This window comes from Tigriopus californicus, chromosome 7 (assembly GCF_007210705.1).
Source record: "Tigriopus californicus strain San Diego chromosome 7, Tcal_SD_v2.1, whole genome shotgun sequence".
Taxonomy (NCBI): domain Eukaryota; kingdom Metazoa; phylum Arthropoda; class Copepoda; order Harpacticoida; family Harpacticidae; genus Tigriopus; species Tigriopus californicus.
In genome coordinates this window covers 3,691,514-3,715,739 of record NC_081446.1, presented here as the reverse complement: position 1 = coordinate 3,715,739, position 24,226 = coordinate 3,691,514, and the positions used below count along the sequence as shown (strand labels likewise).

Here is a 24,226-nt window from a genome sequence, read left to right as displayed (position 1 = left end):
ACAAACGTACATTTAATGGCATCCACATACTACATGCGTGGATCTGATAGCGGAACTCTGAATGGAATGATAACCTCTTTTTGGAGCTTTTTTTATGTTAAGAAGTCAAGCAGGTTGCGTCCTAGCAATTAAACACGTGTCCACGGACCACGTGCATCTCTGGATGGATGCATCAAGCAAAATCCTCTTTTCTCATTTCTTTTCCTCTCTGGCAACAACTGAGGTCCAAAGAAAAGGAAATCAACCGGGGGAGGCCTTCTTGGGCCATTCCTCAGATCCATCGTGCTTACGGTACGGCATAGCACTAACGTTGTTGCAAAGCCTTTTGGGTAGGCGAGAAATTCCCCAAAGATTCTTCTTTGTACCGTGGAGCGTGAAACACACTTCGGACCTTTTTTGCCAACTGCATCCAAGTAAAAACGCCGCTATACTTTGTTCATCTCTTTGAAGGGCTCCCAACTTTTCTTGGATATCTCATCCACGGATTGACTGATCTACGTCTATAATGATGAATTGCAACGCGAACACAAAAAGGCAAGGCTAGACCTGGCCGCATTATGATATTTGCGATGCTATGATATTTATCAACAATGCCTTAGCTTAGAAACAGCAAATCTCAAAATATCAATCCAATCACTCGTGCTAATTCATACAATTCATCCAGTCGCGATCTTATTCAAGCTAAGCCTAGATAATGGGACAAGGACGAAACGTATCTGTGAGAACAAGGTCCAAACTATTTCGACCAACCAAGCAGGGTCGTCGGCTTTATGCTTTTTTTCTGCTATACTAATCGAAAAAGTTTGCTCGTTTTGGGATCAGGGCCTCGCCAATCCATTTGATGGCACAAACCGCCCTAGAAGAAAAAGAAAGAGAGGAAAAGGTATTGATTTTTATGGCACTTCAGAAGAACAAACCAAGTCGGAGTTTAGATTTGAATGAAAATACAACCAAATCGAAGCCCCCCTCCATTCATCAGCCAAAAAATCGAAAAAGCTTGGAGGCTGTGGAACAACCAAAATGCCAGCCTACTCTACCTTATGTACCCAAACATGCGAGGGGATGAAATGGCATCATGACCCAAGAGAGCATGGAAGGGAGGAACCCAGAGAGAAAGAAGAGCCCCCTTCCTTCTTCTCCCCGTATTGGTTCCTTATCTGAATGGAGCATTTCGATTCCTAAATTGACGGCTTGTCACATTCCGATAAGGGAGCGGGGATCGAACGGAAGAACGAATGAACAGACGAGAATTCGGAACAACGGGACGAACAGGAATTTCGTCCAACCAGACATGGGTGTGGATCAGTGATGAAGGGACACAAAAACCTCTCTTGAGTGCCGGTATTTAGGCCATCAATTAGAGCCACCATATTTTTCAGATCTGTTCTTTGGACCCTTGGTCCTTTGGCCCGGACACTTACTCAAGTGATATCTCAAGGTCAAAGCCATTATCAATTGACCTACGAACAACTTTGAGAAAAGTTTATGAGACTTTGGCAGTCGGGAAAGGAGAGGCACGGTCTTCCTTCCGATGGTTTCAAGAGCTCTAAGACTGGTTGAGATAAAATTTTACAAAGTGTTTAACTTTGGCGCTGACTCGGCACGAAGAAAAGGAAGTGGGATCTTTTCCCCTTTCCATTTTTTTCAAGTGGTTATGTGAGTGTGTGTGACAAAGTCAACCAGCGAAAGATGAGGCCTGTCAATCTGAAAAGTCATCAAAATTATTCAACTTGACAAGGATAAGAAAGATGAAGATGGGCCTGAGCCGGGCGGAGAAAGAAGTGGGGGAAATTTGCTTTTGAGCTCATTTTATATTCCCAAAAATCTCGAAATCTCGTCTCTTTGAGTGGAGGGAGGAAAAAAAATTGAAAGCCACTCACTGCGCTCCGGTTCTTGCCGTGGTGGATTGGGTCCATCAAGTACTTTCCCCATGAAAATAGGCGAAGTAAAATAAGCAACGAATGAAGCCCAAATTTTCATCCAATCAGACAGACCACTCAGTTTAATGCGAGAGATATATGAATAATTTCAAACCAACACGATCTCTTTTGAGTTAGCGGTGGCCAATGGAGAGAGACTTTACCCTAAAAACCAAATGACTTTTCACACTTGTTGACAATGACCTCGAAAAGTGTATCAAGAGCAAAACCGAGAGGATTGTACTTGAACAAACATCTAAAATACCGTTCTTTTCCTTTCATTTGATACACGGCGTTCATGATTTGACAATGTCAAGGAAAGAAATTGAATGTTTATGATATGGCAGGAACCATGACATTCGATTTATGAAATCCATAATCAAAATACTAGACAACAAGTTGCTCTGACACGGTTGAATATATAGCTTGTTTTTATGTTTGCTTTAGGTTGTACTCATGTTTCAAGAGGCTTGAAAGTTAAACCATTTGGAGGGAAAAGTGGCAGCGAGTGTGAGTTTGTGGGTGCATGCACTCAAGCGATATACGATGTCCAATCTGACCTAAATTCCCAAGTCCATGACCGGCTGACCCTTCTCACCACTTTTCTGCCCTTGCGAGTTTCAAATGGGGGAGCCAAATTTCCCATAAAAGGAATTGGGAGGTTCCTGAGGCCGGGATCGAGAACTCAAGCCAATGAGGCCCCATTCGCCCCAACTGGCTAAAGAACTCCGGAATAAGTCCCCAAGTCTCAACTTTTCAGACTGATTATTGGAAGATAAGGGGTGGAAGGGGTGGATGAAAAGTTCGAGAACTCTTTGCGACCAAATTCCATCTTTGGATTGGAATTTGTGCTTGGGAATTGAGTTGCGCCGGGTTGGCCTGCAAGCTCTCGAGGGAAGTCGGTCGCCAGATAAAAGGGAATGTTGGTGGATCCATTAAACTGTCAATAATCCGAAAAGATTGCTTTTTGATATGGGAGATGACAAATTAACTTTCACGCGGACCAGGGTCAAGTGATAGTTTTCAAGTGGAAATGAATGGGATCGACCGACGATTCAAGAGAGCTGTGACTCTGATTGCCTTCAAAACAGCGACAAACATTAACCACTGTAAATACACTGTAGATTTCCGTTAACGTGATTGAGTGCTTTAATGCATGTTGGGTTCTCGTTCCATCTTGCGGGAATTGGTTGAACAATAACCAAATAGTTATTGCTCAAAATTGAAATTTTAGCTTCCAGATTTGGGCTGCTTTTAGGAAAACGGAGACTAACATTGGGTTGAACAACTACGCAAACTCAAATTCGTTGGCAGATCAAATATCATACATAGATAAACAGGGGAAAATAGCCGATAGTATTAGGGATTAGATTCCCTGTTGCCGTTAGACATGTCCGTGAAAAAAAAGCAAAAAGAAGTTGAACATATGTACAAGGTGGTACCCGGCACAAAGACTAAATTCTGGTAATGGTTTTCGTTGTTATGAAAAACAAAAAGAATAACTTTCAAAAATTATCAGCTTTGAAAAGATCTCAGATTTACTATACGAATCTACTAGAAAATTGTAAGAAGATAACATTTTGAAAAACGTAATTAAGAAATGTTGGGAGTCTTGGGGCGCCTCAAAAAAAATTAGCCACAAAATGCTCCGATTGTATCTTAAACCAATTGCCAAGTAATCTATGCCCCAAAAATATAGGAAAATATTTCTCTTTTCCGAAACATGTGGAAAAACCTGCAAATAGTCTGCAAAATCACTNAAGAAATGTTGGGAGTAATCTTAGGCGCCTAAAAAAAATTAGCCACAAAATGCTCTGGTTGTATCTTAAACCAATTCCCAAGTAATCTATGCCCCAAAAATATAGGAAAATATTTCTCTTTTCTGAAACATGTGGAAAAACCTGAAAATAGTCTGCAAAATCACTAAAACTTACAAAATGTCCATAAATTTCACTTGTGATGCCATAGCTGTCAATCGCAACTTAAATCAATCTTAATCTTGTAATTTGTCAAAATTATATTAACGTTGAATACAAAATACGCATTTTGAATACAAACATAGAAAATGATCGAAAAGGAAAAAAAACAGATTGTTTCTCTTTCATGCCATCGAAAAAGACAAATATGTGTCTTAGCAATATAACTTGAAATATACGTACTTAGGTCATTTTCGATCGTTTCAGCTGTAAAACGCAACTTTCAAAGTGTAATCATAAAACATCTGCCAAATAGATGTTTAAGAAATTTTAGGCCAATGGGTAACTAAGTTTATTGATACTGATAGACTTCATTTTTGTTAGTGGTACGTTTTAGTGTACTTTAAACGAATTCAAACACACATGTGAGCTCCTTTTAAAACTGTTCTTTACAATATATTCCTTTTGTTTCTTTCAATTTAGATTCATGGTCTTGGCATTTGAGTAGACACTTTACTGTAAGTTATAACCATCGTGCATAGCCATTTTGGTTGTTATTCGTTTTGTCTGCATATTAACTAATAGGAGCAGTATTTGCTGTAGATTTTGGTGGGAATATTCCCATATGAATAAAATTCACGTTACCCTTTATTTGACAAAATTAACCCAAAATTAGCTTTGCGTAGATGTTTTATATGACTGTCAAAATTGGGGCGAGTTTAGAGGCATGAATTGACATTGAAAAGTGCAATTTAGTAGATTTGTCCAAGCTTTGTGCAATCCACTTTTGCCAGATATAAGCGGTATGACATTGCTTTAGAAGTCCAGCAATGTGCAGTAATTAAAGCTGCAATGTTATAACGACTTCCATCCACATTTGGCGGAACTTTGCTATGAACGTACGATATTCATTGTTCTTTTTCTGGCATGTTTTTTGGCAAATTCTGTCCCTAATCTGGCATGCTTTTTGGCAAATTCTGTCCCTAATCTGGCATGGTTTTTGGCAAATTCTGTCATCACAACCGGGTGAAAGTAACGCTCACTCGTTTCAAATACTTTTCCATTAAATGGATGGCCTCAGAGCGATCCATTTTATTGGAGGTTGCGAGAAGATAAAACTTGTCTCCTTCGCGAAGTTATGTCACTGAAGGGGCATAACGAAGTATAAACGATGTAAACCCACAAGGAGGGCAACCATATGATTCGAAACACCAATATTTTCTGAGAAAAAAAAATCATGAACTACAAATCCATATAGATTTAGAAATCAAATTTTGAAAGATGGTAAATTTTAGGATCGATTGTTGAGGCTCTTCATGAAACTAGTTTTGCTCGTAAGACACTGATTGAGCTTCACGTCCGAGCTTTGAAAATGTAAAAAGGAATGCTCATGATATGTCAGTGGAGTGACTTATCTGTCTTGAACAGGTGTGTCCTCCAGTGCTACGGTCCAATTGTTCCAGAGGCGTGTTTGAACTTCCATCGGACCTCGAACACTTCAGGTAAATATCTCGACCATAATCCGTCTTTCAAAATCTGAAAATGAAAGATCTTCAAGGCGATTGCATGCGACAAATAAAACGTAATAAGGAACACATGATATTTAGCAACATATTGGAAATGTTTCCAGCTAGCTGATATGGCCCCTCACGCCGAGGAGGAATCGATCGCCATTCCGCAAACTCCTCTGTTGAATGGACGCAATCCCGGCGGAGGTTCGCCTTCTCAGCCAATCTTTACTCGTAGTCGATTGATTTGCGCACTGACCGTCATCTTCGTCATTGTGTTCATCATTGCCATCATTTTGATCGCTGTTCGCGCGGGAGATGGCGGTCACGAAGAGGCCTTGGTCCAAGATTCCAAGCATACCAATTTGGAGTCGGCAAGCATACCCTGTGTGAACAATACCCATCTACAAGCTGCTCAACAGAGACAAGAAGATCTTCAGTTCACTCCGGAACAGTTGGTTCGATTGAAGCAATTGCTGGAATTCCTGAATGATCCTGAAGCGACGAATCAAATGATCGAGGAGACTCGCAATGACGCAGAGGATGAAAAGCTACATGGAGAAGACCATGACGATAAAGACCACGATAAAGACTACAGAGATGAAGACGACGATGATGAAAGGATTAAACAGAAAGCTTTGGAACTACTCAAGGACCCCGAGATGTTAAAACAAACCCTCAAGGATATGGACCCTAAGAGCCGGGAAGAGCTTAAGGCCACTTTGAACACTATCAGAGAGCAATCGTGGTCCAGTACGCCCAAACCTAGAGACTTTGACGAAAATACCCCCAACGTTTTGGAATCGCGTCAAAACCCTTGGGACGACGAATTCTTCAGTAATAATGACGATGATTTCGAATCCATCAACCAAATGCTCGAGTCCCACGATATGGATCAAGAGGAAACTACCCCCGTGCCCAAAGCGCAAACTTGGGAGTGGAACTTGGCGACGAAGAAGACCACCACCCCCCAAACTGTCACCACTGAAGAGCCCACCCGTTCGAAAACTCGCAGGTAATAGTTGATTATGAGCATGGATTTCTTAGTTTGATCATTCCCAATTGATGAAATTGTAAAGCCCGTCTTCCGCTAGGGCCGCCGATATGTTCCGGGTTCTATTCGGTTTGCAAATGCCCAACACCGAAGACCGCTCAGTTCCTGCCGATTATCTGGAGAATTCTTGGAAGGATCCCTCCGAGTCTGAAGTGGGCAAGGTCACGTACGAAAACATGCTCACCCTGAGCGACATTGAATCTGCCTCAGATATGGAAGACACTGACCTGCAGGTATGTATGGATTAGATAACCCACCTACGTATCGCGTGGTGATTTTGAAATTCTTTGATTTGAAGGGTATTTACGAAAGAAGTGGAAAATCTTCGATGACTGCTGGAATGGCCCGCTCGGTGGGCGAGTGTCAAGACAACGAAATCCAATGTGACAATGGTGTTGGTTGTTATATTGAGGAAGAGCGATGTGATCGGATTATGCATTGTTTAGACCATTCGGATGAGTTGGGCTGTACTTGTCGTCAGTACATTTCCAGCGAAAAGCTATGCGACAATTTTCTGGATTGCAAAAACGGCGAAGATGAAGAGGACTGCGGTTGTCCCAAAGGCCAATTTAACTGCGGCCTCGAAACCAAATGCATCTTCAACGACCAAGTTTGCAACAACGTCATTGATTGCGAGAACGGACTCGATGAATCCAATTGTGCGGCTTTGGCCCCGTTATCCAAAGGTCTCTTGAATCCGAATGTGACTGGGTCGCCGTTCATCGATGGACTCGTGTATTGGAAAGTGGATCAACAATTCCATCCTTTGTGCGTCGATTTCCCCGAACCTGGTCAAGAACTGGAGTACTTCAAAATCATGGCCGAGGACGTTTGTGATAGCCTTCTTCCAGGGATGATGGATGGACCACCCGAGGTGAAATTGATCCAAAACTTGGACGATATGAAACACATCGAGAACGTAGTTCACCTGGAATTCAAATCCCTGGAAAAACTGCCAGGTCATAAGTTTTTGGGCGGGACATATCAATTCACACTCATGCCTCCAGATGAAAAGAGTACCATGGCCGAGATCACTTGCCCCACCCCCAAATGTGGTGTAAGAGCCTCTGTTAAACCCTCGGAAGGGGCGATACCGTTGATGATCGAGCCGACCGCGCCCACAACAACCCTTGAAGCGGGACTCATTAACGACAAAATCGTGGGTGGAACCGACGCTGATGCCAAGAATTGGCCTGCCATTGTGGCGATCTACAGAGATGGAGATTTTATTTGTGGTGGAACCATTATCAACGACGAGTGGGTGCTCACAGCCGCTCACTGTGTTGAGAACTACAAGGAGAACCAGTACTACTTTGACATCTTGGTGGGAATGCTCCGGAAGAACTCAAAATCCTCGCTGCAATACTCCAGGAAAGTGGTGAAGGTCGTCATTAACGAAGAATTCGACTCGACATACCTCAAAAATGACGTGGCCATGCTTAAAGTGGACAAACCTTTCATCTTCAACGCGTTTGCCGGACAAGCTTGCTTACCTACTTCCCCAGAGATGAGCCCCCAAGTTGGGGATATTTGTTATGCCGCTGGTTGGGGTAATAAAAGGGAAGATAGAGACCCTGCGGAACACCTCCAAGAAGTCAGGATTCCAATCATGGAGAGCTGCAAGAAAGATTACAACAACATCGAGCTGCAGATCTGCGGCGGGAGATTCGAAGGAGGCATCGATAGCTGTCAAGGTTGGTCCTGCCCTGCATTGCCCAACATAAATCCAATTCTTCACATGCATTAACGAAAGTATTTTCTTCTAGGTGACAGTGGGGGACCTCTGTTTTGCCAAAAGCCCGATGATCCAAACCGGTGGTACTTAGGAGGCGTCATTTCTCACGGGGAAGGATGCGCCAGATCAGATACCCCCGGTGTCTACACTAGAGTTTATGCCTACACCCAATGGATTGAAGACAAATTGGCCGAGGACGCCTCTCGTGATCCTGGAACAGGGGTAGAGTTCGAGCCTCGTTTGGAATGTCCCACCCACGTGTGTGACGGCAAGTGTCGCAAGAAGTACGAGCTTTGCAATAAGTACGTGGACTGCTTCGACCAGACGGACGAATTGTGGTGTGCCAAGAACAATGAGGATCAGATCGTGTTCTCACCGCCTTCGAACGAACCTCAAGAACCAGACAGCTCTCCCTTTATTGAGCGGATGCGCCCTTTAAGCACGAACCTCGCTTATTATCCCATCATCAAACGTCCGACGAAAGTAAGATATTTCATACCCTCTCTTCTCATATTTGAGTTTGTTTTGAACTGTCCTTGTACTACATTTCAGACTTGCAAATTTGGTTATTTTCGCTGTAACACAGTTCATCAGTGCATTCCCCAAGAAAAGACTTGCGATCGGGTCCCTGATTGCGTGGATTACTCGGATGAACGAACTTGCACTTGTCTGGCTTTCCTGTCCCGAAAAGCTAAACATCGCGCTTGCGATGGGTATCCGGATTGTAAGAAATGGGAAGATGAAAGGAACTGCAAGTTCTGCGATCCCGACCACTTCTTCTGCGATTTGAGCCGAGAATGCATTCCTCGTCATAAAGTGTGTGATACCAAGGCAGACTGCAAGTTCAAGGAGGATGAACGTTATTGCTTCACATTGATCAACACAAACTCGGTGTGGCTCCAACAAGATGGCCGCCCCAAAAAGCAGACCACTGGCATACTGGCCTTCAGTTCCAAAGGCCTATGGGCAGCATCTTGCGTTCAAACCTGGACTGATGTTTTGTCGAACCAAATCTGTCGGTACATGGGTTACAAATTTGCTGTCACTCATACTCAACATTCCTCTGATACCTTGCCTCATCTCAAGGGTCAGGTCTTGACCATCAGATATCAAGATGGACAAAAATCCGTGTTTCCAAGGTCTTTCGATAGCTACTTGGAGGAAAAACAAGCCTTGACCGACGAGGTGAGGGTCGAGAAACGGCAGGCCAAGGCGTGCTCATTTGTCCATCTAGAGTGTTCAGAGACGACTGCTTGCGGAATCATGCCTCTGTATGATCGCCTGGGTAAACAAGCACCTTTAGCCGGACCTGGCGTGTTCCCTTGGCAAGTGACTCTCTACAAACAAGGCCAATACTTTTGCGGAGGATCCTTGGTTCATCAGTATTGGGTGTTGACCTCGACAGAGTGTGCTGATATGACGAACATCAAGGGAGGCGATTACATCATAGCTCGTGCTGGAGGTCATCGAGAGCAGTTCTCGTTGTCGGCTCATGATCAACTGAGGCGTGTGGTCCAATTCACGACTATTCCGGGCACAAATATTTCGATGGCATTCCTCTCGACTCCATTTACTCTGACAGAGCACGTTAGCACTGTGTGCATTCCATCGGTGACTTGGACCCCTATTAACCGCACGTGCTTTATCACTGGTCGCTACAATGGAGTCCTCAATCATGTCTATCAGACCACGGTGGATTTGGTGTGTCACTACGTACCGAACAAGCAATACTCATTCTGCACCAGACAGGTAAATTTTAGTTTATCTTTCGAAATTGGCAAGTCTCATTTTGAAGTGGATGTTTTTTCAGAGAAATCCAACAAACGAGTGTTTGGAACAATGGTCGGGGGCCTTGGTATGTCCCGATAATTCTGGGACGTATTACGCCGTGGGCGGATACTTCTCCGGTCAAGCCAATTGCAAGTTTGGCTCGGAAAAAGCGCCGGACCGCTTTGAAACCCTGGTCTCGAAACATGCTCGGGAAGGCATTACTTCAGTGATCAAATCGGCCGAAGCCGACAAGCACCCCTTTAAGAACATTCCTGACAATTGTGATACCCTCAGATGCCCCTTGGGTCGATGTCTGAGCCCCAACGAGATCTGTGATGGAGTGGTTCATTGTTCCAATATGGCTGACGAAGAGGAAAATCTGTGCCGCAACAAAATTCGTATGTGCGAATTTGTCAATCAAACCCATTGCGCCTGTCCACAACAAGATTTCCAATGTGGAAACGGCATGTGTCTCGACAAGACCAAGTTCTGTAATGGATTGAACGAATGCGGGGATGACTCGGCCTCCGATGAGCCCGAGAATTGCCATAGCTGTCCGGTGGCTTTGAAGACTTTGAACCCCAAAGCCATCTGTAACGGGAATGTGGAATGTGTCGGCAAGAACGACATTGGAGAAGACGAAAGTGCAGCCACGTGTTGCCCAGATCTTCCCGGAGGCATTGGATCGAACTCGTCCTCGGTGAATGCTACGGACGCTTACCGGTGTGTCATTGGCGAGCTCTCCGCCGGTGCCTCATACAATTCGATCTCGATCTCCGATGAATGCATTCCATCGCTCGGGGTTTGCGATTGGGATACCAATCCGAACGTGACACGATGTAGCAATGGGGCCGATGAACTGGATTGCATCGCGATCTGGCCGCAATTCCACGTCAAAGAACATCCCAAAGATCCGTTCGGTCGATTCATCTCGTCTCCTAAAGGTTACTTGTATTTTGTGGCTTTTGGCAAGAAGTTCTTGTATTGCGCTGGTCTACAATCCTTCAAACCGGCGTTGATCAACTCGTTCGCCGATGTTCTCTGTAAGAGCAAAGGGTTCCGAGGCGCCATTAGTGTGACATTGAGCGAACCACAGAGTCGGGCCCGCTTGGGCCCCGAAATCCCGATGACGGGCGTGGAGCAAGCCCATTTTGAGGCCTGCCAACTCGTTTATCTCACGTGCCGTCAATACTATTGAGCTATTGTTTCTTATGATATGGATTCCCAGAATGTGAACGATTTGTTTTCCCATTTTAACCGTTGTGCTTTGGCATGAGTGCGTGAATTAAATTTTTATAGAATATAACGTTTCAATAATATACCCTGCATGTAACCTAAGTGACGGACTTCTACAAGCAAGTGTTTAAATGTACGCAAAATCTATTGCTAGTGGGGGTGACTTTTTCTAATTTGAAAGTTTGGACTCCCTATTGGGGCCACCATTGGTCAAATAACTGGGGATGTTACCCATAATCATTAGGGCATTAAAGCATCGACCTTTCCCCAGAAAATTAGCCTAACTTGTACTACGCTAAATACGCTGGGAGACGACATTCCATCGTATCAAAGTTATATATTTGCCGACTGGTTCGTCCATTCAAATGATAACTCATTTTGCCACTGTCCAAGTGATCGTGAAGTTAAGCTTATGGAGGGTGTTGATCTCGACACTGAAATAATAACGACGACCATTTAAAGGGCCTCCATTGCCGGAGCCCCTTTAAAAAGTCCCTGCCCTCGGGATTTAAAAACTACCGCGCCCTCGAGGCCCAATGACAGACGGCCAACAACACCTCATCTACCGCTCACTATGTATCTTTGCAGGCCTTCTAGGCAAAGAGTGTTTGCGAGCGCCCGGTCTATGGGCCGGCTCACATCACAATCCTGTTCTCAGTTCCTTATGAATAAAAGGTGGCGAAAAGCAAGTCGTTTGAATGATAAACGTTATTCTCCACCGATTAGTTGGCGGTGCTCATTTTTAAATTTGTGGGAGAACTGAATGTGAGACTTTAAGGGTTATCAATATCGTTTTAGGTTAGATTGGTTTAGGTTAGATTAGGTTTGATTGGGTCAGGTTAAGATTTAAAAAAGTAGCACCGCCAACTATTCGGTGGAGAATAACGTTTATCCGTTTGAATACGTCAAAATCAAATGTTAGAAACTACTTAACCAGAGAGACCTTAAAACCTGTTTCAGGTATCCTTGAGTTAACAACGACGAATAGAAAGAAGCAAGGTTGAATCACCAAGATCACCAAACTTTTTCGGGGGGTCAATGCTTCAATCTGAAGGCAATGATGGCAACAAAACAAAATGTAGAAGTAAGATNCAAGGTTGAATCACCAAGATCACCAAACTTTTTCGGGGGGTCAATGCTTCAATCTGAAGGCAATGATGGCAACAAAACAAAATGTAGAAGTAAGATCACCCCTATAAAATCATAAGGTTTCAAAAATTCAATTTGTACTGTCATCAACTCAACTCCAACACCCAATAGACCAGAAATAGCTCGTGTTGGCAGAAAAATATTGTTGATGTGGGCCAATGAGTGAACTTACTATAGCTTAAACACTGTATTGATGATGACCTATTTCTTCCAACTATGAATGACTTGAAGCTGTGAGGCAATCCTTTACCAAGACCTATGTAGTCTCAAATAGCAATTGATCTTTCCCCAAAACGTCCTCTGACGTCATCCGTCAGCTGTTAATAAAAGGACCCGTCTTGAACTTCTTCAACACACTGTCACCCTGACCATTGTGTCTTTGGTAAACTGACGGATCCTCTAGATTCTCTAAACTCAAGAATAAAGAGTGACGTGTAGCAAGCAACTGAGTGGCAGTAGCTGCAAATTTTTAAGACACGGAAGCACTACTGCAAACTCTCCCGTTAGAACTCGTCAGGTTGGTCGTGTATCATGAATATCGGCGTGGAGAATGCGGCCCCACGCCCCGCCCCTCGCGCCGGAGCGCCTGCCCCTCCTGCGCCCGGTGGTCCGCCTTCGATGTCGTCCAGCGTGTGGCAACGGCTCCGCTCGGTTTTGCTCATGCTCTGCTCGTTCGGATTGACGGGCTTGGTGTTGGCCAATGCTTACTATCAGCGACAACAGTTCTACCCCTCCGTGGTTTATATCACCAAATCCAATCCTAGGTATGGAGAGATGGTTGGGTTATGTTATAGTTTATTGTTGGAAATCACTCACTATAAAACACAATGTACAGTGTAGGTATAGAACGATGGTATTAAAAAAATGGTCGAGATCGCAAGAATGGGAAAAAATGCTGTCCGAAAAAGGTGTACAAGCATACAATACTAAACCGCAAAGTGACGAAACACATAAAAATTGAAAAAAGATTGTCAGATATAGCTGGGAGTTAGGTTTGATCTGGAATTTTGATCAGAAATTTGCCCAGTCTCGCTTAAATCCTGCTACCGGATCAACGCCATTCAAAACATATTTGAGGCAAACAAATTGAACGATGAAGCTGCCCCCAAAAAGAGAAGTTTCACGGGCTTGAAGCTTCTCTCAAAACGCCCATTAAGCCTCTGCGGTCGCTGCAATTGACCCTAAAACCTAGATTGGGACAAAGCTTATGGATGCGTTTGAAAACAGACAGTATCAGATACCCTTCGTACCTTCTTTGAATATTGTGCTATCCCAAAGTAGTATAGTACAGACACAGAAGAGGGTTATAGTATTACTATACTACTTTGGGATTGCACAATATTCAGTGTCTGCTTTCAACTTTAAAATGGATGTTTTTTTCTCAATCAATTACTTGGTTGTTCTTATGTTTTAAAATGAAAACCTAAGCATGCAAAATCTAACCAATTGAACTCAATGTGAAGTCAGATGACGAGGATGATTTGGGGCCCTGATATCTTGTGTAGCGTAATTTTCCAAAAGTTACATTTATACATTTCACCTAAAGCGTGAGTCATACTTTTTTGGGCCTTAATTTACTAGCCATAAAAAGGTAAACCCCATGGGTCTTATCCTACAAAAGCTTAAAAAAGAGTTATCCGTATGTTATTATTTTTGGTACATTTAGGTTTGACAAAGGTCGGCGTAGCGATTAATTTGCAGATGATAACGTCTACACTGTTCTATTTAACCTAATAATGATTACTAATGTTTTGGATGGCACAAAATCTGACCTTTGGATCGTATCTCCGAGAGCTTAAGACAAATCCCTTTGCACGCAAGGGGTTCATTTCTACTGGTCTGGAAAGTGCGGTGTCTTTAGGATTACCTGAGTTTGAGGGATCTTGTGTAAAATTTGGCCGGAAAATGGAAGGTCAGTCTAAAATTGTTCTCAAATTCGATGGAAATTGGACTTGGATATGAATTATTCAGTTGATTTAACTTGTTGTGGTATTTGTTTCGGATTCAATATCGGGTACTTGCTTCAATGATTTAGATAAGAGCGCTTTATCAGGAACACTTGAAAGGTTGATTTATCAACATAATACATGATTTTGTCATAAATTATGTTCTCTACCAAAAGTTGTAAAACGAGACTCTATCGAAGTTTCTATATAAAGACCTTTAATGATTTGGTAATTTGGTTTACGTTTTCATTTCTTTTTCAGTATGGCCGTAATTTATGTTCAATCTTTTGTGTTTGTCATTCTCTTTGGCAAATTGGTCCGAAAAATCTTCTTCGGCCAATTAAGAGCGGCCGAAGTAGAGCGTTTGGTGGAGAGCTTTTGGTACGTCTTCACTGAAACGGGATTGACCTTCACCATGTTCAGGTAGGTCATACGTAGCCAATCCACGCATGCATACCAACGTGATTTTTTACGATTTGTTCCCAATGCAGAGATGATATTTCGCCCAACTTTGTGGTCTTCTTCACCATCCTGGTTTTTTTGAAGATATTCCATTGGCTCACCGAAGACCGAGTGGATTACATGGAGCAATCACCGAACATCACGGTACTTTTCCATATACGCATGGTCTCGCTGATGATCATCTTGGCTAGTGTGGACATTCAACTGATCGCTTATGCCTATACTTCGACAGTGTCGAAGGGACCCTCCGTGCAATTGGTATTTGCCTTTGAATATGCCATCTTGTTAACCATTCTCACGACCACAGCCATCAAGTATGTACTTCACGTGATCGATTTATACGGCGAGAATCCCTGGGAAGACAAGGCCGTGTTCATGTTGTACACCGAAGTGGTGATTGGGTTCATCAAGGTGAGCGACAATATAAAACATTCAGGTGGTATTCCCTTGTGTTCAAGGTGACTCCATTGCTTTCCAGTCTCTGTTGTACATGATTTTCGTGTTCATCCTGGTTCGAACCCACACTTTCCCGGTGTTTGCATTCAGGCCCATGTATCAGACCTTGAAGTCCTTCAAGAGAGCCTTCAACGGTGTTCTGTTATCTCGCAGAGCCATTCATGTTATGAACACATGCTACCCAAATGCCACACCCGAGGAGTTGGCCAATACGGACAATGTCTGTATTATTTGCCGTGAAGAGATGAATACCAATACCATCACGAAGAAGCTACCTTGCAACCACATTTTCCACAAGAGTTGTCTCAGGTCCTGGTTCCAGCGACAACAGACATGTCCTACTTGTAGATTGGAGGTTCTCGAAGCCCCTGGACAGAATCGAACCAACCCGGCTGGCGTTAACAACAACAACAATAATAACAACAATGCTAATTCTGGTAACAATAACAATAATCAAGGCGCTCAGCAACAACCGCGTCCGGGTCAGTTCCCCATGTTTGATCCCAATATGTTCATGCAAGGACGCCTACCATTCCCGATGCCACCATTCCCTGGAGTGAACAATGTGGGTGGTCAACCGGGAAGACCTGGGGCTGCAGCCCCCCCAAGACCCACCACAACCCAACCTTCGGCGAGTGCGACTACCACTACTGGACCTCCAGGAGCAGCAAGTATGACTCCTCCTCCATTCTTTCCCATGCCACCATTTTTCGGGGCTCCCTTTGGTGTACCCCCACCTTTGCCACCCGTAAACTTCGCTGGGTTGACTGACGACGAACTCCGGGCCATGGAAGGGCAGGAACGCCAAAACGTGGAGGCTAGAGTCCGATGCTTGCGAAACATCCAGATTTTGCTGGATGCTGCCGTCATGGAAATGCAACAATATTCCTCGGTTGCGGCCAGGCTTCAACCAGGGGTACCCTCATTTCCTACGACATCTACCGCAACGCAATCGTCGACCACCACGACGAGTGCAACCCAAAGCACAACCTCGACAGTCTCATCAAGTTCTGGGAGTGTTAGTAACGTGACCACTTCAACCAGTTCAACGACATACAGTTTGCTGGGAGCTCGACCCAGGGTGGTGGCGCCTAATCCGTCTTTGGAGAAGGAAGCCGAGGCAGTGATTGCCAAAATGGATGCCAAGACATCTCATGAGAGGAAGCAAGAGGATCCTGCTATCGATCCGGAACGTGTGTTGTCCACACTTCAAGACGAATTGCTCTCCTCGCCATCCACGTCATCCGCGTCGCCGGCGAGAAATATCGATTCCAGGCCTTCAAGGAATGAAGAACAAGACGAAATACGCCGACGAAGGTTGGCCTTATTCGAGCAACAAGCCCAGAAAGAGAACGCAGAGGAGAGCAAGAAATCCAACTGAGCAGGAAAGTTGTGCGTGTCCCATTGTCTGTTTGATGAAAAAAAATATTCTTGATCCTATTATTATTGTTTTTTCTGCCCATTGGTCTAGTGTACCAGTAGAGTTATCAAACTTATTTTCATTCACCCCCCAGCTAAAGAATATAGAATTCCTAATTCATTTGCTTATATTTTTCGATTGATTAGTCCAACCGGCATTTGATCTGGGGTATGAGCATAATGGTGTTGGAAAAATATTCATATTCTGTCTCATGTAATTAGTAAAATATCCACATTAAGCTCTGCTAGAGCTCACTAAATGTGCTATATGCCGTTCCTCCAATCGGACCTCGCTCATAGAATGTTCTATAACCTCCATGACCAATTCATGAATAACAGAATCCAGTTTATCCGGCGGGATTCCTTTCTTGCCTCTTGATGAAGCTTTTCCCGCCTTTTTCGCTCCACGTGACGACACTGAACTGTTCAAACTGGCAAATCCCTCATCCGACGGATTCAAACTGGTTCCTGACGACAAAGTGTTACTGGTGCCAGTTCGATCGCCTTCTTCGGAGCTTGTGTCCACCAATTTGGAAACATGGGACGTGGATCGGTGTTTTGGGCGGGTTTTGGTTAAACGTTTGCGTCGATGTAGTCGAAAGTCGGAGTTGTTGTAGATCGGCGATAACTTGGTCACATTTTGCGTTTGCGGACGCCTGGAATGCAATTGAAACGAGTACATTATGTCGGTGGTTTTTTGATCGATGTGCAACCTTGATAACGGCCAATTGCGCCGTGAAACAGTGAAGCGATATTCTAATTATGAAATGCATGCCAAAATTCCCCGGCCTGGCATGCAATTAAGAGTAGCCTAAAAGAAAGCCATATTTATACCTTTGTTGATCCAGAACTCGGGGTTGGGAGCAATATTCGTAAACCCGGGCTTTGATATTGGCGCTCTTCTTCAGACGTTCAATGTGTCTCTTCCGCCATTCCTGAAACTGTTCCTCTTTCTCTTGGTCGATCACAAAGTATTGGGATGCGGGACGAAATACTGTTCGAAATCCGCGATCTGACGGAGTCGCCATGGCCATGGCACTCATGGTTTTGATTTCAGGTTCACTAGGATCGTAAGAGCTGTCTCAAAGCATTGAACAATGGTGTTCTGTGTTGGATTTGACCTTCCCACAATGAAATGGTCGTCTTGATGAAGGTTCAAATATGCTTGGCGAGCATGCGTGTAGACACTGATTTTGTTCCCTAGACGTCGTGGGGCTTGGTCGTTAGGCTTTCACCTTGGAACTGAAGCACCGAATGGAAGAGAAGTGAACCAAATTCCGAGGAATGGCTCGCCCTTAGAGGCTTGCTTGCCTCTTTGCGGCGGCAAGTCGCCGTGGCTCCCGTTGGTCGTCACACACGTGCTTGGGCGGATACGTGTGTATGTGCGTGAATTGGAAATCGTTTGCCTGAACATGAGATGTGTTTTCCACTTTTATTCTGGATGGAACTGACTGGGAACACAATTTCGAAGCTTCGAGATCCCCTCTCTGCTTCTCCTGTTTTTTTTTTCTCTCTCTCTCTCTCTCTTTTTTATCAATTGGTCTGAGATGTTCGAATAACCAACTATCAGTTTCTCGCTGATCTCGAAGCGGCTAATGAATACTTCACAAGTGGGAGCAGATATTTGACGTGCGATAGGCTGGGATGAAATGCAAGGCAACTTTTTTTTTAATATTAGAATTTCTGTAAAACATGGATTGGACTCATTTCGACTTGAAATCGAAATTCATGACTGCATTCAAATACAAAGTGACTGACGTTACATTTGGTTTAGAAGCATTATCAGACTAAGTGACAGATATTTTCCATGTGCCGTTGGTAAGGTACTGACTTTTTGGGGGTTGATGAGAAGTTGATTACAAAATGAAAGAGATAAATAACGATTATTTTTTTTTTTTGTGGACTTTGTTACGTAATCTCCAGCTTTTCCAGATGAAAATTTGTAATTTCTTATTTGACTGTATATTCGTTATCTATTCGCTTATCTATTTTATTGAGTAGGATTGACTTGACATCAGATATCTGTAACAATAAAAATTGTGGCATTCATGTTCTATGATGATTTGTAGTTGTGTTGCTTAAACTAATGTACAACTTGAATTGTTTTATTGCTTGCTATGAATGTAGGAAAGCTCAAACGTCCTATTTTTCTATTTTTCACATCACTCGTGCAAAGCTTGTTCTTAAACAATTTGAAGCTGAACAAGGTGTTTTTGACTTTCATGCCATCATTGGCTTCCTGCCCAAAAACAAGAAAGATTGGTTAACAAACTTTTCGATGATAGGTATTTTCAAGTACATGGTGTTCTAATGTATTCTGTTCTATTGGTTTTGGGGTTCATGGCATCTCTATGACATGTAATAACATTAAAAAATAACGCAATGTCAAAGACTTTTTATTGAGCTTTGAATAACAACTTAGATTATTGTTGTAAGTAACATTCAGATAACGCAATTGCAAAACAGGCTTCCGGACGTGAAAGCCACCCTTTGTGCAAAGAAAATTGAGGTAATCACAATCTATAATGATTTATAGTTGTCATGAAACATTTGAAGCTGTTTCTGGCTTATAAAATAAGACATCCAGGTTTATAATTCTAATTCATATGAGTACTATGGTTGTTATTCAAAGCCTAATTCATTTTCCACACACAGAGAACTAAAAGCTCTAGTTTTGCAAAGTTAAATTGGTCCCAAGGGGTTCAAACTGGCTTTTAGAACACTCAGAGTAAGTTCAACGGTGCTTAAAGAGGAACTTAAGCCCTTTAGCTAGCCCCCAAAGGGACATTTTTTGTTCAAATAGGTTTGCTTACATTTGGAAGTAGTTTAAAAACTTGGGTTTGGGACGAAATTAAAAGGTCCAAAATTGGGCCACATTGGGCGCTTTAGTACATACAGTTTTGGTACATGGTACACAGATCAGTCTTGGATTAGTGACTAGTGCATGACAATTGGGATAACATATCACACAGGGGACTTATTGCTAGTCATGAACATGTGACTTTGACCATCTCTCTTGAGTTCCCTCAGGCAAGTTTTGGGCCCGAATTTGGGCACATGTATTTATTTGACAATATCTTTTGATCAGGCTTTGTTCTAAGTTTGATTGAAGTTAATGGTTACGAAGATCCAAACGTGTTTGGGTTACATTTAAAATCCACATCTCAAAGCGTACTTGCTTCCACTGAAAATGAATAAGATAATGCTGTCGTTTTCGACCCGAATATGGTATATTTGTTCTCCATTTTAGTCCTTTATGGTCTGTGCCATTTCCATTGCTTCAGTTTTCTCTCTCCCCTCTTTCGCAAACGGTTTCGTTCTGAATTATTGAAGAACGCTAGTGGTTTTTTGCTCTACGACTTCAAGATCGACTCCACTGAGCCTTTTCCTCTGTCACAACACATAGGTATCGGCATTGCAATCACTCTATATCCTTAATCAATATGTCTCGGGCACAATGCCTAAAAATCCCTATGGGCCTCTCTTTAGAGGGAATCTAATTTTGGTGCGTTGTAATCAATCGATCAAGTACCTCTCTTTCTCTCTCGTTCTGCTATCTGTCTTAATTATTAAAGACTTGTGGCTATGTGAACATGGCATTGCGTGTGGGTCGAAGACAGGGTCATGTCCATCTACTCTAGCATAAAAAGACAGTGTGGACTGGGTAGGTTTTCTCTGTTCTTTTTATTTACATTACTTTATACCATGCTGTTTGTCTGGAGCAATCATTCCATGACTATCGGCAGAGTGAACGAGTTAATGAATGAGTGAATGAATGGATAAATCGACACAGTCTAAGGCACATCTCTATAGTTCATGCTTCTCAATCCTAGGAATCAAAAGTAGAATGGCCTCGATCGGCGAATCGTAATTCAAAAGGCCCATCTTCACCTGGCAATGAAGACCCTTCATACCCGTTCCTCAAAGAGGAGGACGATGGTCGATTGAAAGACCCAAACGATGAGGTCCGTTCCAAAGGTTCCAATGCTAGGAGTCTCATCTGATGAGAATGCTCTTGACGGATGTCGTCGGCAGCAATGGTAGAAAGCGAGATGGTGTCCAAATCACGCTCTGATTCTCCTAAAAACACCATTTTAGGTGGGAATTGAATCACTTCCGGGCGACGAATGGACCAGGTATGGATCCGCTTCCGCATAAAGATGATCACCACCAGACAAATACTCAAGCTCACAACCCCGACTAGACTCGCTAGGAACAAGTTGACATGAACAGTTCTAACCAACATATAGCCAGATAAGATGGCATGCATAATCGACACTATCAGTTCAATCCCGAGCATCTTGTCTTAAGTGTCCGTTCTAACCCTGAGAATACGAGGCGTGCTAGGAAGGACCGTGGCCAATTCAAAGGTCTCGACTACCATACTGGAGTCGATCTGGTCGATATGAGCAAATCTCAGTTCACTGGTGGTGGGGGCGCATAATCGACGGAGCTTTTGGTGGCGAATGGCTCGATATGAGGATTTGGCGTAGATAAAAGCGCCAAGAAAGACGGATGAGAACAGGATCACGGTGATGAGGGTCACGTACAGGAGGAAATTGGGCCACTCCTCGCGAAAGATTTGAATGAGGGTGATAGGAGCGAAATAGAGGGATGCTTTACTGACGAACTGACACAGATCCGACATGTTTCTTACAAGCCTGACCGTTTGTCATGGTGAAACCAACTCTTCTCAGTGGGGATTAGTGACAACTCCATGAATGAAACTTGTCGTGGGTGACAGGAAGTTGATAAAAATGAGGAGGTTCCGTCGAAATGTTCAAACGTTAGTGTTTTAATTATCGGAGCCAAATAAATGTATAAACTAGAAGAGTGATCATTCTTTTTTCAGTTTCTTCTGCTGCCACGCCGATTTCCGGTTTTTCTTGGCCTTCATGGTCATCTGGTTTTGCTTTTGCACGCGATTTCTACGCTTCTTCTTGATTATCTTGGCCAGGATCGGCCTTTGCTCCTCGTACTTCTCTCTGGTCTCATCTAATGATTCTTTGTCATGAGACAAGAACTCGGCGCCTTCGATAAATCTTGGATCATTGACCTTGAACAAGAACGCCTCGGAGAGCTTTTTTGAGACGGAAATCGATTTTTGAGCCAATTTCCGAGAAGTACAGCAGGCCTCGGAGAGCTTCGTTGAGACGGAAATCGATTTTTGAGCCAATTTCCGAGAAAACTCGGCCATTTGATCCTCTTGCGATGGCAGGGCCGGTTTAGATTGCGAGCTTTGATGCTCACTACTCGGTTTCTCGTCCTCAACTTCGTCATCCTCACTGGATGAGTCATACTTGAAAGGATTGCGCTCCAAAAACCCTAATTTGCCTTTCTTGTCCTTCTTGCTCACCTCCTCGGCTTCATAAGGCTCTCGACCGAACTTCTTCAACAAACTGAAGCCTTGGGATTGGCCGGTTTCTCCGACCTTGAACCCGAAGGAGAACCCGCTTTTTGGTTCCTTCTTCGAAAACGTGTCCTTCTTGAGGAAGTAGGACTTGTCGTTCGTCATTTCTGGCATGGGCGTTTCAGTGGGTGGAGGCGGCTCAACTTGGGATGTCTCCGAGGTGTCTGAATCGCTATCTTGACCTTTTTCGAACTTCTTAGCGTGTGACTCGTCATCCGGATCAAATCGCAATCGAGAGGTGTCCTTGAACTCGACCGCTCTTCGCTCTTTCTTAACGGCCGTGTTCTTTTTATCACCAATCACTGACTGAGAAAGCGCTAGATTGCGTGGCTTCTCGCTCTGGATGTCTCCTTGATTCTTTACGATCTTTCTTTCGCTCTCGGATTCGTCCGATGATGATGATGATGATGAATCACTTTCTTTGAAGCGAGAATCAACCTTGAAGCGATCATCGGTGGCCGCAATTTTGGATTGGAGTTCCAAGAGCTTCTCGCCCGATTTACCTTCGAATTGTTCCTTCACTTTGAAATGGTCTTCATCGTCGGATTCGTCGGATTCCTGGAAGAGTTTAGACTTGCTCTCGTGCTTGATGTCCTTGTGGTCGAAAATGATCTTTTTCGACTGAATTGGACCGTCTACTTGGATCTTTCCGAGGGTTTTCTGGGTTCTTTGCAGCTCCTTTTGCCGTTGTTTTATCGATTGCAATCGCTTCGCATTGGCGTCCTCGACATTTGGCCGTTTGCTAAAGTTTTGTTCAAACGATTTCTTTGAGGGTCTCTTGCTATGATTGGTTTGCTCGTCATCTGAATCACCCCAAAAATCTCCGCCAAACCGTAATCCTTGATTTGTAGGTACTTTAGATTCGTTCTCATTCTCCGACTCTTCATCTGAATTCGAATAGTAACGCTTTCTGGCTAAAGGCTTGGGCTTAGGTTTGGATACTTGGCTAGGTTTTTCGACTTTTTTATGGACATTTTTGGGGATCATTGGCACGGATTGTGCCGCCGTGTCTTCTTCTGTATCGTCATCCTCGCTACTGGAGTGATATTTTCGCTTGGAATTGCTCATCATTCCCCGGGGCTTGTCCTTCAATTTGACCTTCGAAGGTCGACCTTCATTCCGATCTCTTTGATCTTTGTCGTCGACGTCGTCATCCGAAAAGGTTACCAATCCATTTTTGGCCTTGCCAACCCCTGGCACAGTTTCGTCCACTTTCTCTTTGTAGCATTGAAAGAACATGGACTCTTGATCGATAAGGCCCTTCGATTTGTCTTCTTTTTTCGAGCCTGTACTTGGTTTCTTGGCAGAGGGTTCCTCATTCTTCATTACTCTTTTGAACATGGACATGGGATCGTAGTTGGGATTTTTTTCATCGTGCTTAAGCGTTCGCTGTTGGTGTTGTTGTTGTTGTTCCCGTTGCGGCACTTGCTTCGGATGCGTTTGTTCTTGTTGATTAGCAAACTTTTGGATTCTCTCTTGACGTTCCCTTTGGAGCCTCTGCATGAAGCTCTCTTGAGCAGCCTGGACTTTCAAGTTCTGTTTCTTCCATTTCAAGCCATTGAGCGTTTGAATACACTCGGGCAATGACTCCTCCGTCATATCGGCACTGATGAACGCGAATGTGGAGGTGATCTTGCCGTCGATGTCAGTCTTGTTCTTGATCTCAACATTGGTGACGCGTCCGTACCTTCCGAAAAGCCGCTCCAAGTCTCCCGAGGCCACATCAGGGAGGAGATTCCCCACAAACAGGCGCTTGTTGGCCTCGGCATTCGTCATGATCGTCCTGAAACAGAGCGAGAGAAACAATCGTGATCACATGACTCAATCACAGCCGCTGAAGAGAAAAGCCACTTATTCTGTTTTATGCAAGCGTTCATATAAGTTATGCATTATTAGCCTCAGAAGACAATTTTCTTGCCCTGAAATGGGGCCATTCCTTTATTCATCTCCTTCTTGGCGGCCCAACTGGGATGGACGTTTTGAGGTGCGCTCTTAGGTTGGAAATCGGTGGCCCTATTAGATGCTGGCGGAGTATAAGACGAGAACGAGGTGGAAGTTCCACTCTCATTAAAGGTGGTCTTCCGACCTTGGAACTCTGCCAAACCGGGATTGGCATTCTTCTTGGCTTCCCAGGAGGGGTGAAGGATCCTCCCACCACGACCACCTCGGCTATGTCCNCCCTGAAAGTGAAAATGAAAACAAAATCGGAAATACAACAAGTAAAGGGCTCCCAAAACACATTTTTG

The 24,226-nt window shown here is 43.8% G+C and overlaps 4 protein-coding genes across 5 annotated transcripts; 2 read left to right on the top strand and 2 right to left on the bottom strand.

Moving 5' to 3' along the window:
* The first annotated feature begins 5,199 nt into the window (after positions 1–5,199).
* Positions 5,200–11,240, top strand: LOC131882943 (serine protease nudel-like). 2 transcript variants are annotated; one of them, XM_059230232.1, is made up of 7 exons: positions 5,200–5,337; positions 5,466–6,358; positions 6,438–6,630; positions 6,696–8,091; positions 8,164–8,615; positions 8,685–9,881; positions 9,943–11,240. In XM_059230232.1, exons 2-7 carry the CDS (start codon positions 5,475–5,477, stop codon positions 11,098–11,100), a joined length of 5,280 nt encoding a protein of 1,759 aa, XP_059086215.1. In that variant the 5' UTR covers positions 5,200–5,337; positions 5,466–5,474; the 3' UTR covers positions 11,101–11,240. The 2 variants fall into 2 exon arrangements, with proteins under 2 accessions (XP_059086215.1, XP_059086214.1); XM_059230231.1 differs by having other exon boundaries at positions 6,423–6,630.
* Positions 11,241–12,693: 1,453 nt separating this feature from the next.
* LOC131883465 (E3 ubiquitin-protein ligase synoviolin A-like) lies at positions 12,694–16,691 on the top strand. The gene is made up of 4 exons (XM_059230947.1): positions 12,694–13,051; positions 14,495–14,656; positions 14,725–15,106; positions 15,174–16,691. Exons 1-4 carry the CDS (start codon positions 12,819–12,821, stop codon positions 16,530–16,532), a joined length of 2,136 nt encoding a protein of 711 aa, XP_059086930.1. The 5' UTR covers positions 12,694–12,818; the 3' UTR covers positions 16,533–16,691.
* A 114-nt stretch (positions 16,692–16,805) lies between these two features.
* Positions 16,806–17,945, bottom strand: LOC131883466 (uncharacterized; the record flags this gene model as incomplete). Its single annotated transcript, XM_059230948.1, is given in 2 exon segments — positions 16,806–17,226; positions 17,405–17,945. Coding segments are annotated over 2 exon segments (630 nt in total).
* A 3,398-nt stretch (positions 17,946–21,343) lies between these two features.
* On the bottom strand, positions 21,344–24,157 carry LOC131883397 (nucleolar protein 8-like). The gene is made up of 2 exons (XM_059230861.1): positions 21,705–24,157; positions 21,344–21,641 (listed from the first exon to the last, which is right to left on the bottom strand). The coding sequence occupies exons 1-2, from the start codon at positions 23,754–23,756 to the stop codon at positions 21,408–21,410; spliced, it is 2,286 nt and encodes a 761-aa protein (XP_059086844.1). The 5' UTR covers positions 23,757–24,157; the 3' UTR covers positions 21,344–21,407.
* Between the last annotated feature and the right edge of the window lie 69 nt (positions 24,158–24,226).

What these genes read in the sequence shown, in the direction of transcription:
- LOC131883465 (XM_059230947.1), top strand. Translation starts at nt 12,819, where the DNA reads ATGAATATCGGCGTGGAGAATGCGGCCCCACGCCCCGCCCCTCGCGCC. An exon ending in ATCACCAAATCCAATCCTAG is followed by an intron (nt 13,052 to 14,494) that starts GTATGGAGAGAT and finishes TTTCTTTTTCAG; the next exon opens with TATGGCCGTAATTTATGTTC. An exon ending in TGGTGATTGGGTTCATCAAG is followed by an intron (nt 15,107 to 15,173) that starts GTGAGCGACAAT and finishes ATTGCTTTCCAG; the next exon opens with TCTCTGTTGTACATGATTTT.
- LOC131883397 (XM_059230861.1), bottom strand. Translation starts at nt 23,756, where the DNA reads ATGACGAATGCCGAGGCCAACAAGCGCCTGTTTGTGGGGAATCTCCTC. An exon ending in TCTCAACGAAGCTCTCCGAG is followed by an intron (nt 21,642 to 21,704) that starts GCCTGCTGTACT and finishes AAGCTCTCCGAG; the next exon opens with GCGTTCTTGTTCAAGGTCAA.
- LOC131882943 (XM_059230231.1), top strand. Translation starts at nt 5,475, where the DNA reads ATGGCCCCTCACGCCGAGGAGGAATCGATCGCCATTCCGCAAACTCCT. An exon ending in TGGAAGACACTGACCTGCAG is followed by an intron (nt 6,631 to 6,695) that starts GTATGTATGGAT and finishes TTTGATTTGAAG; the next exon opens with GGTATTTACGAAAGAAGTGG. An exon ending in ACTCATTCTGCACCAGACAG is followed by an intron (nt 9,882 to 9,942) that starts GTAAATTTTAGT and finishes ATGTTTTTTCAG; the next exon opens with AGAAATCCAACAAACGAGTG.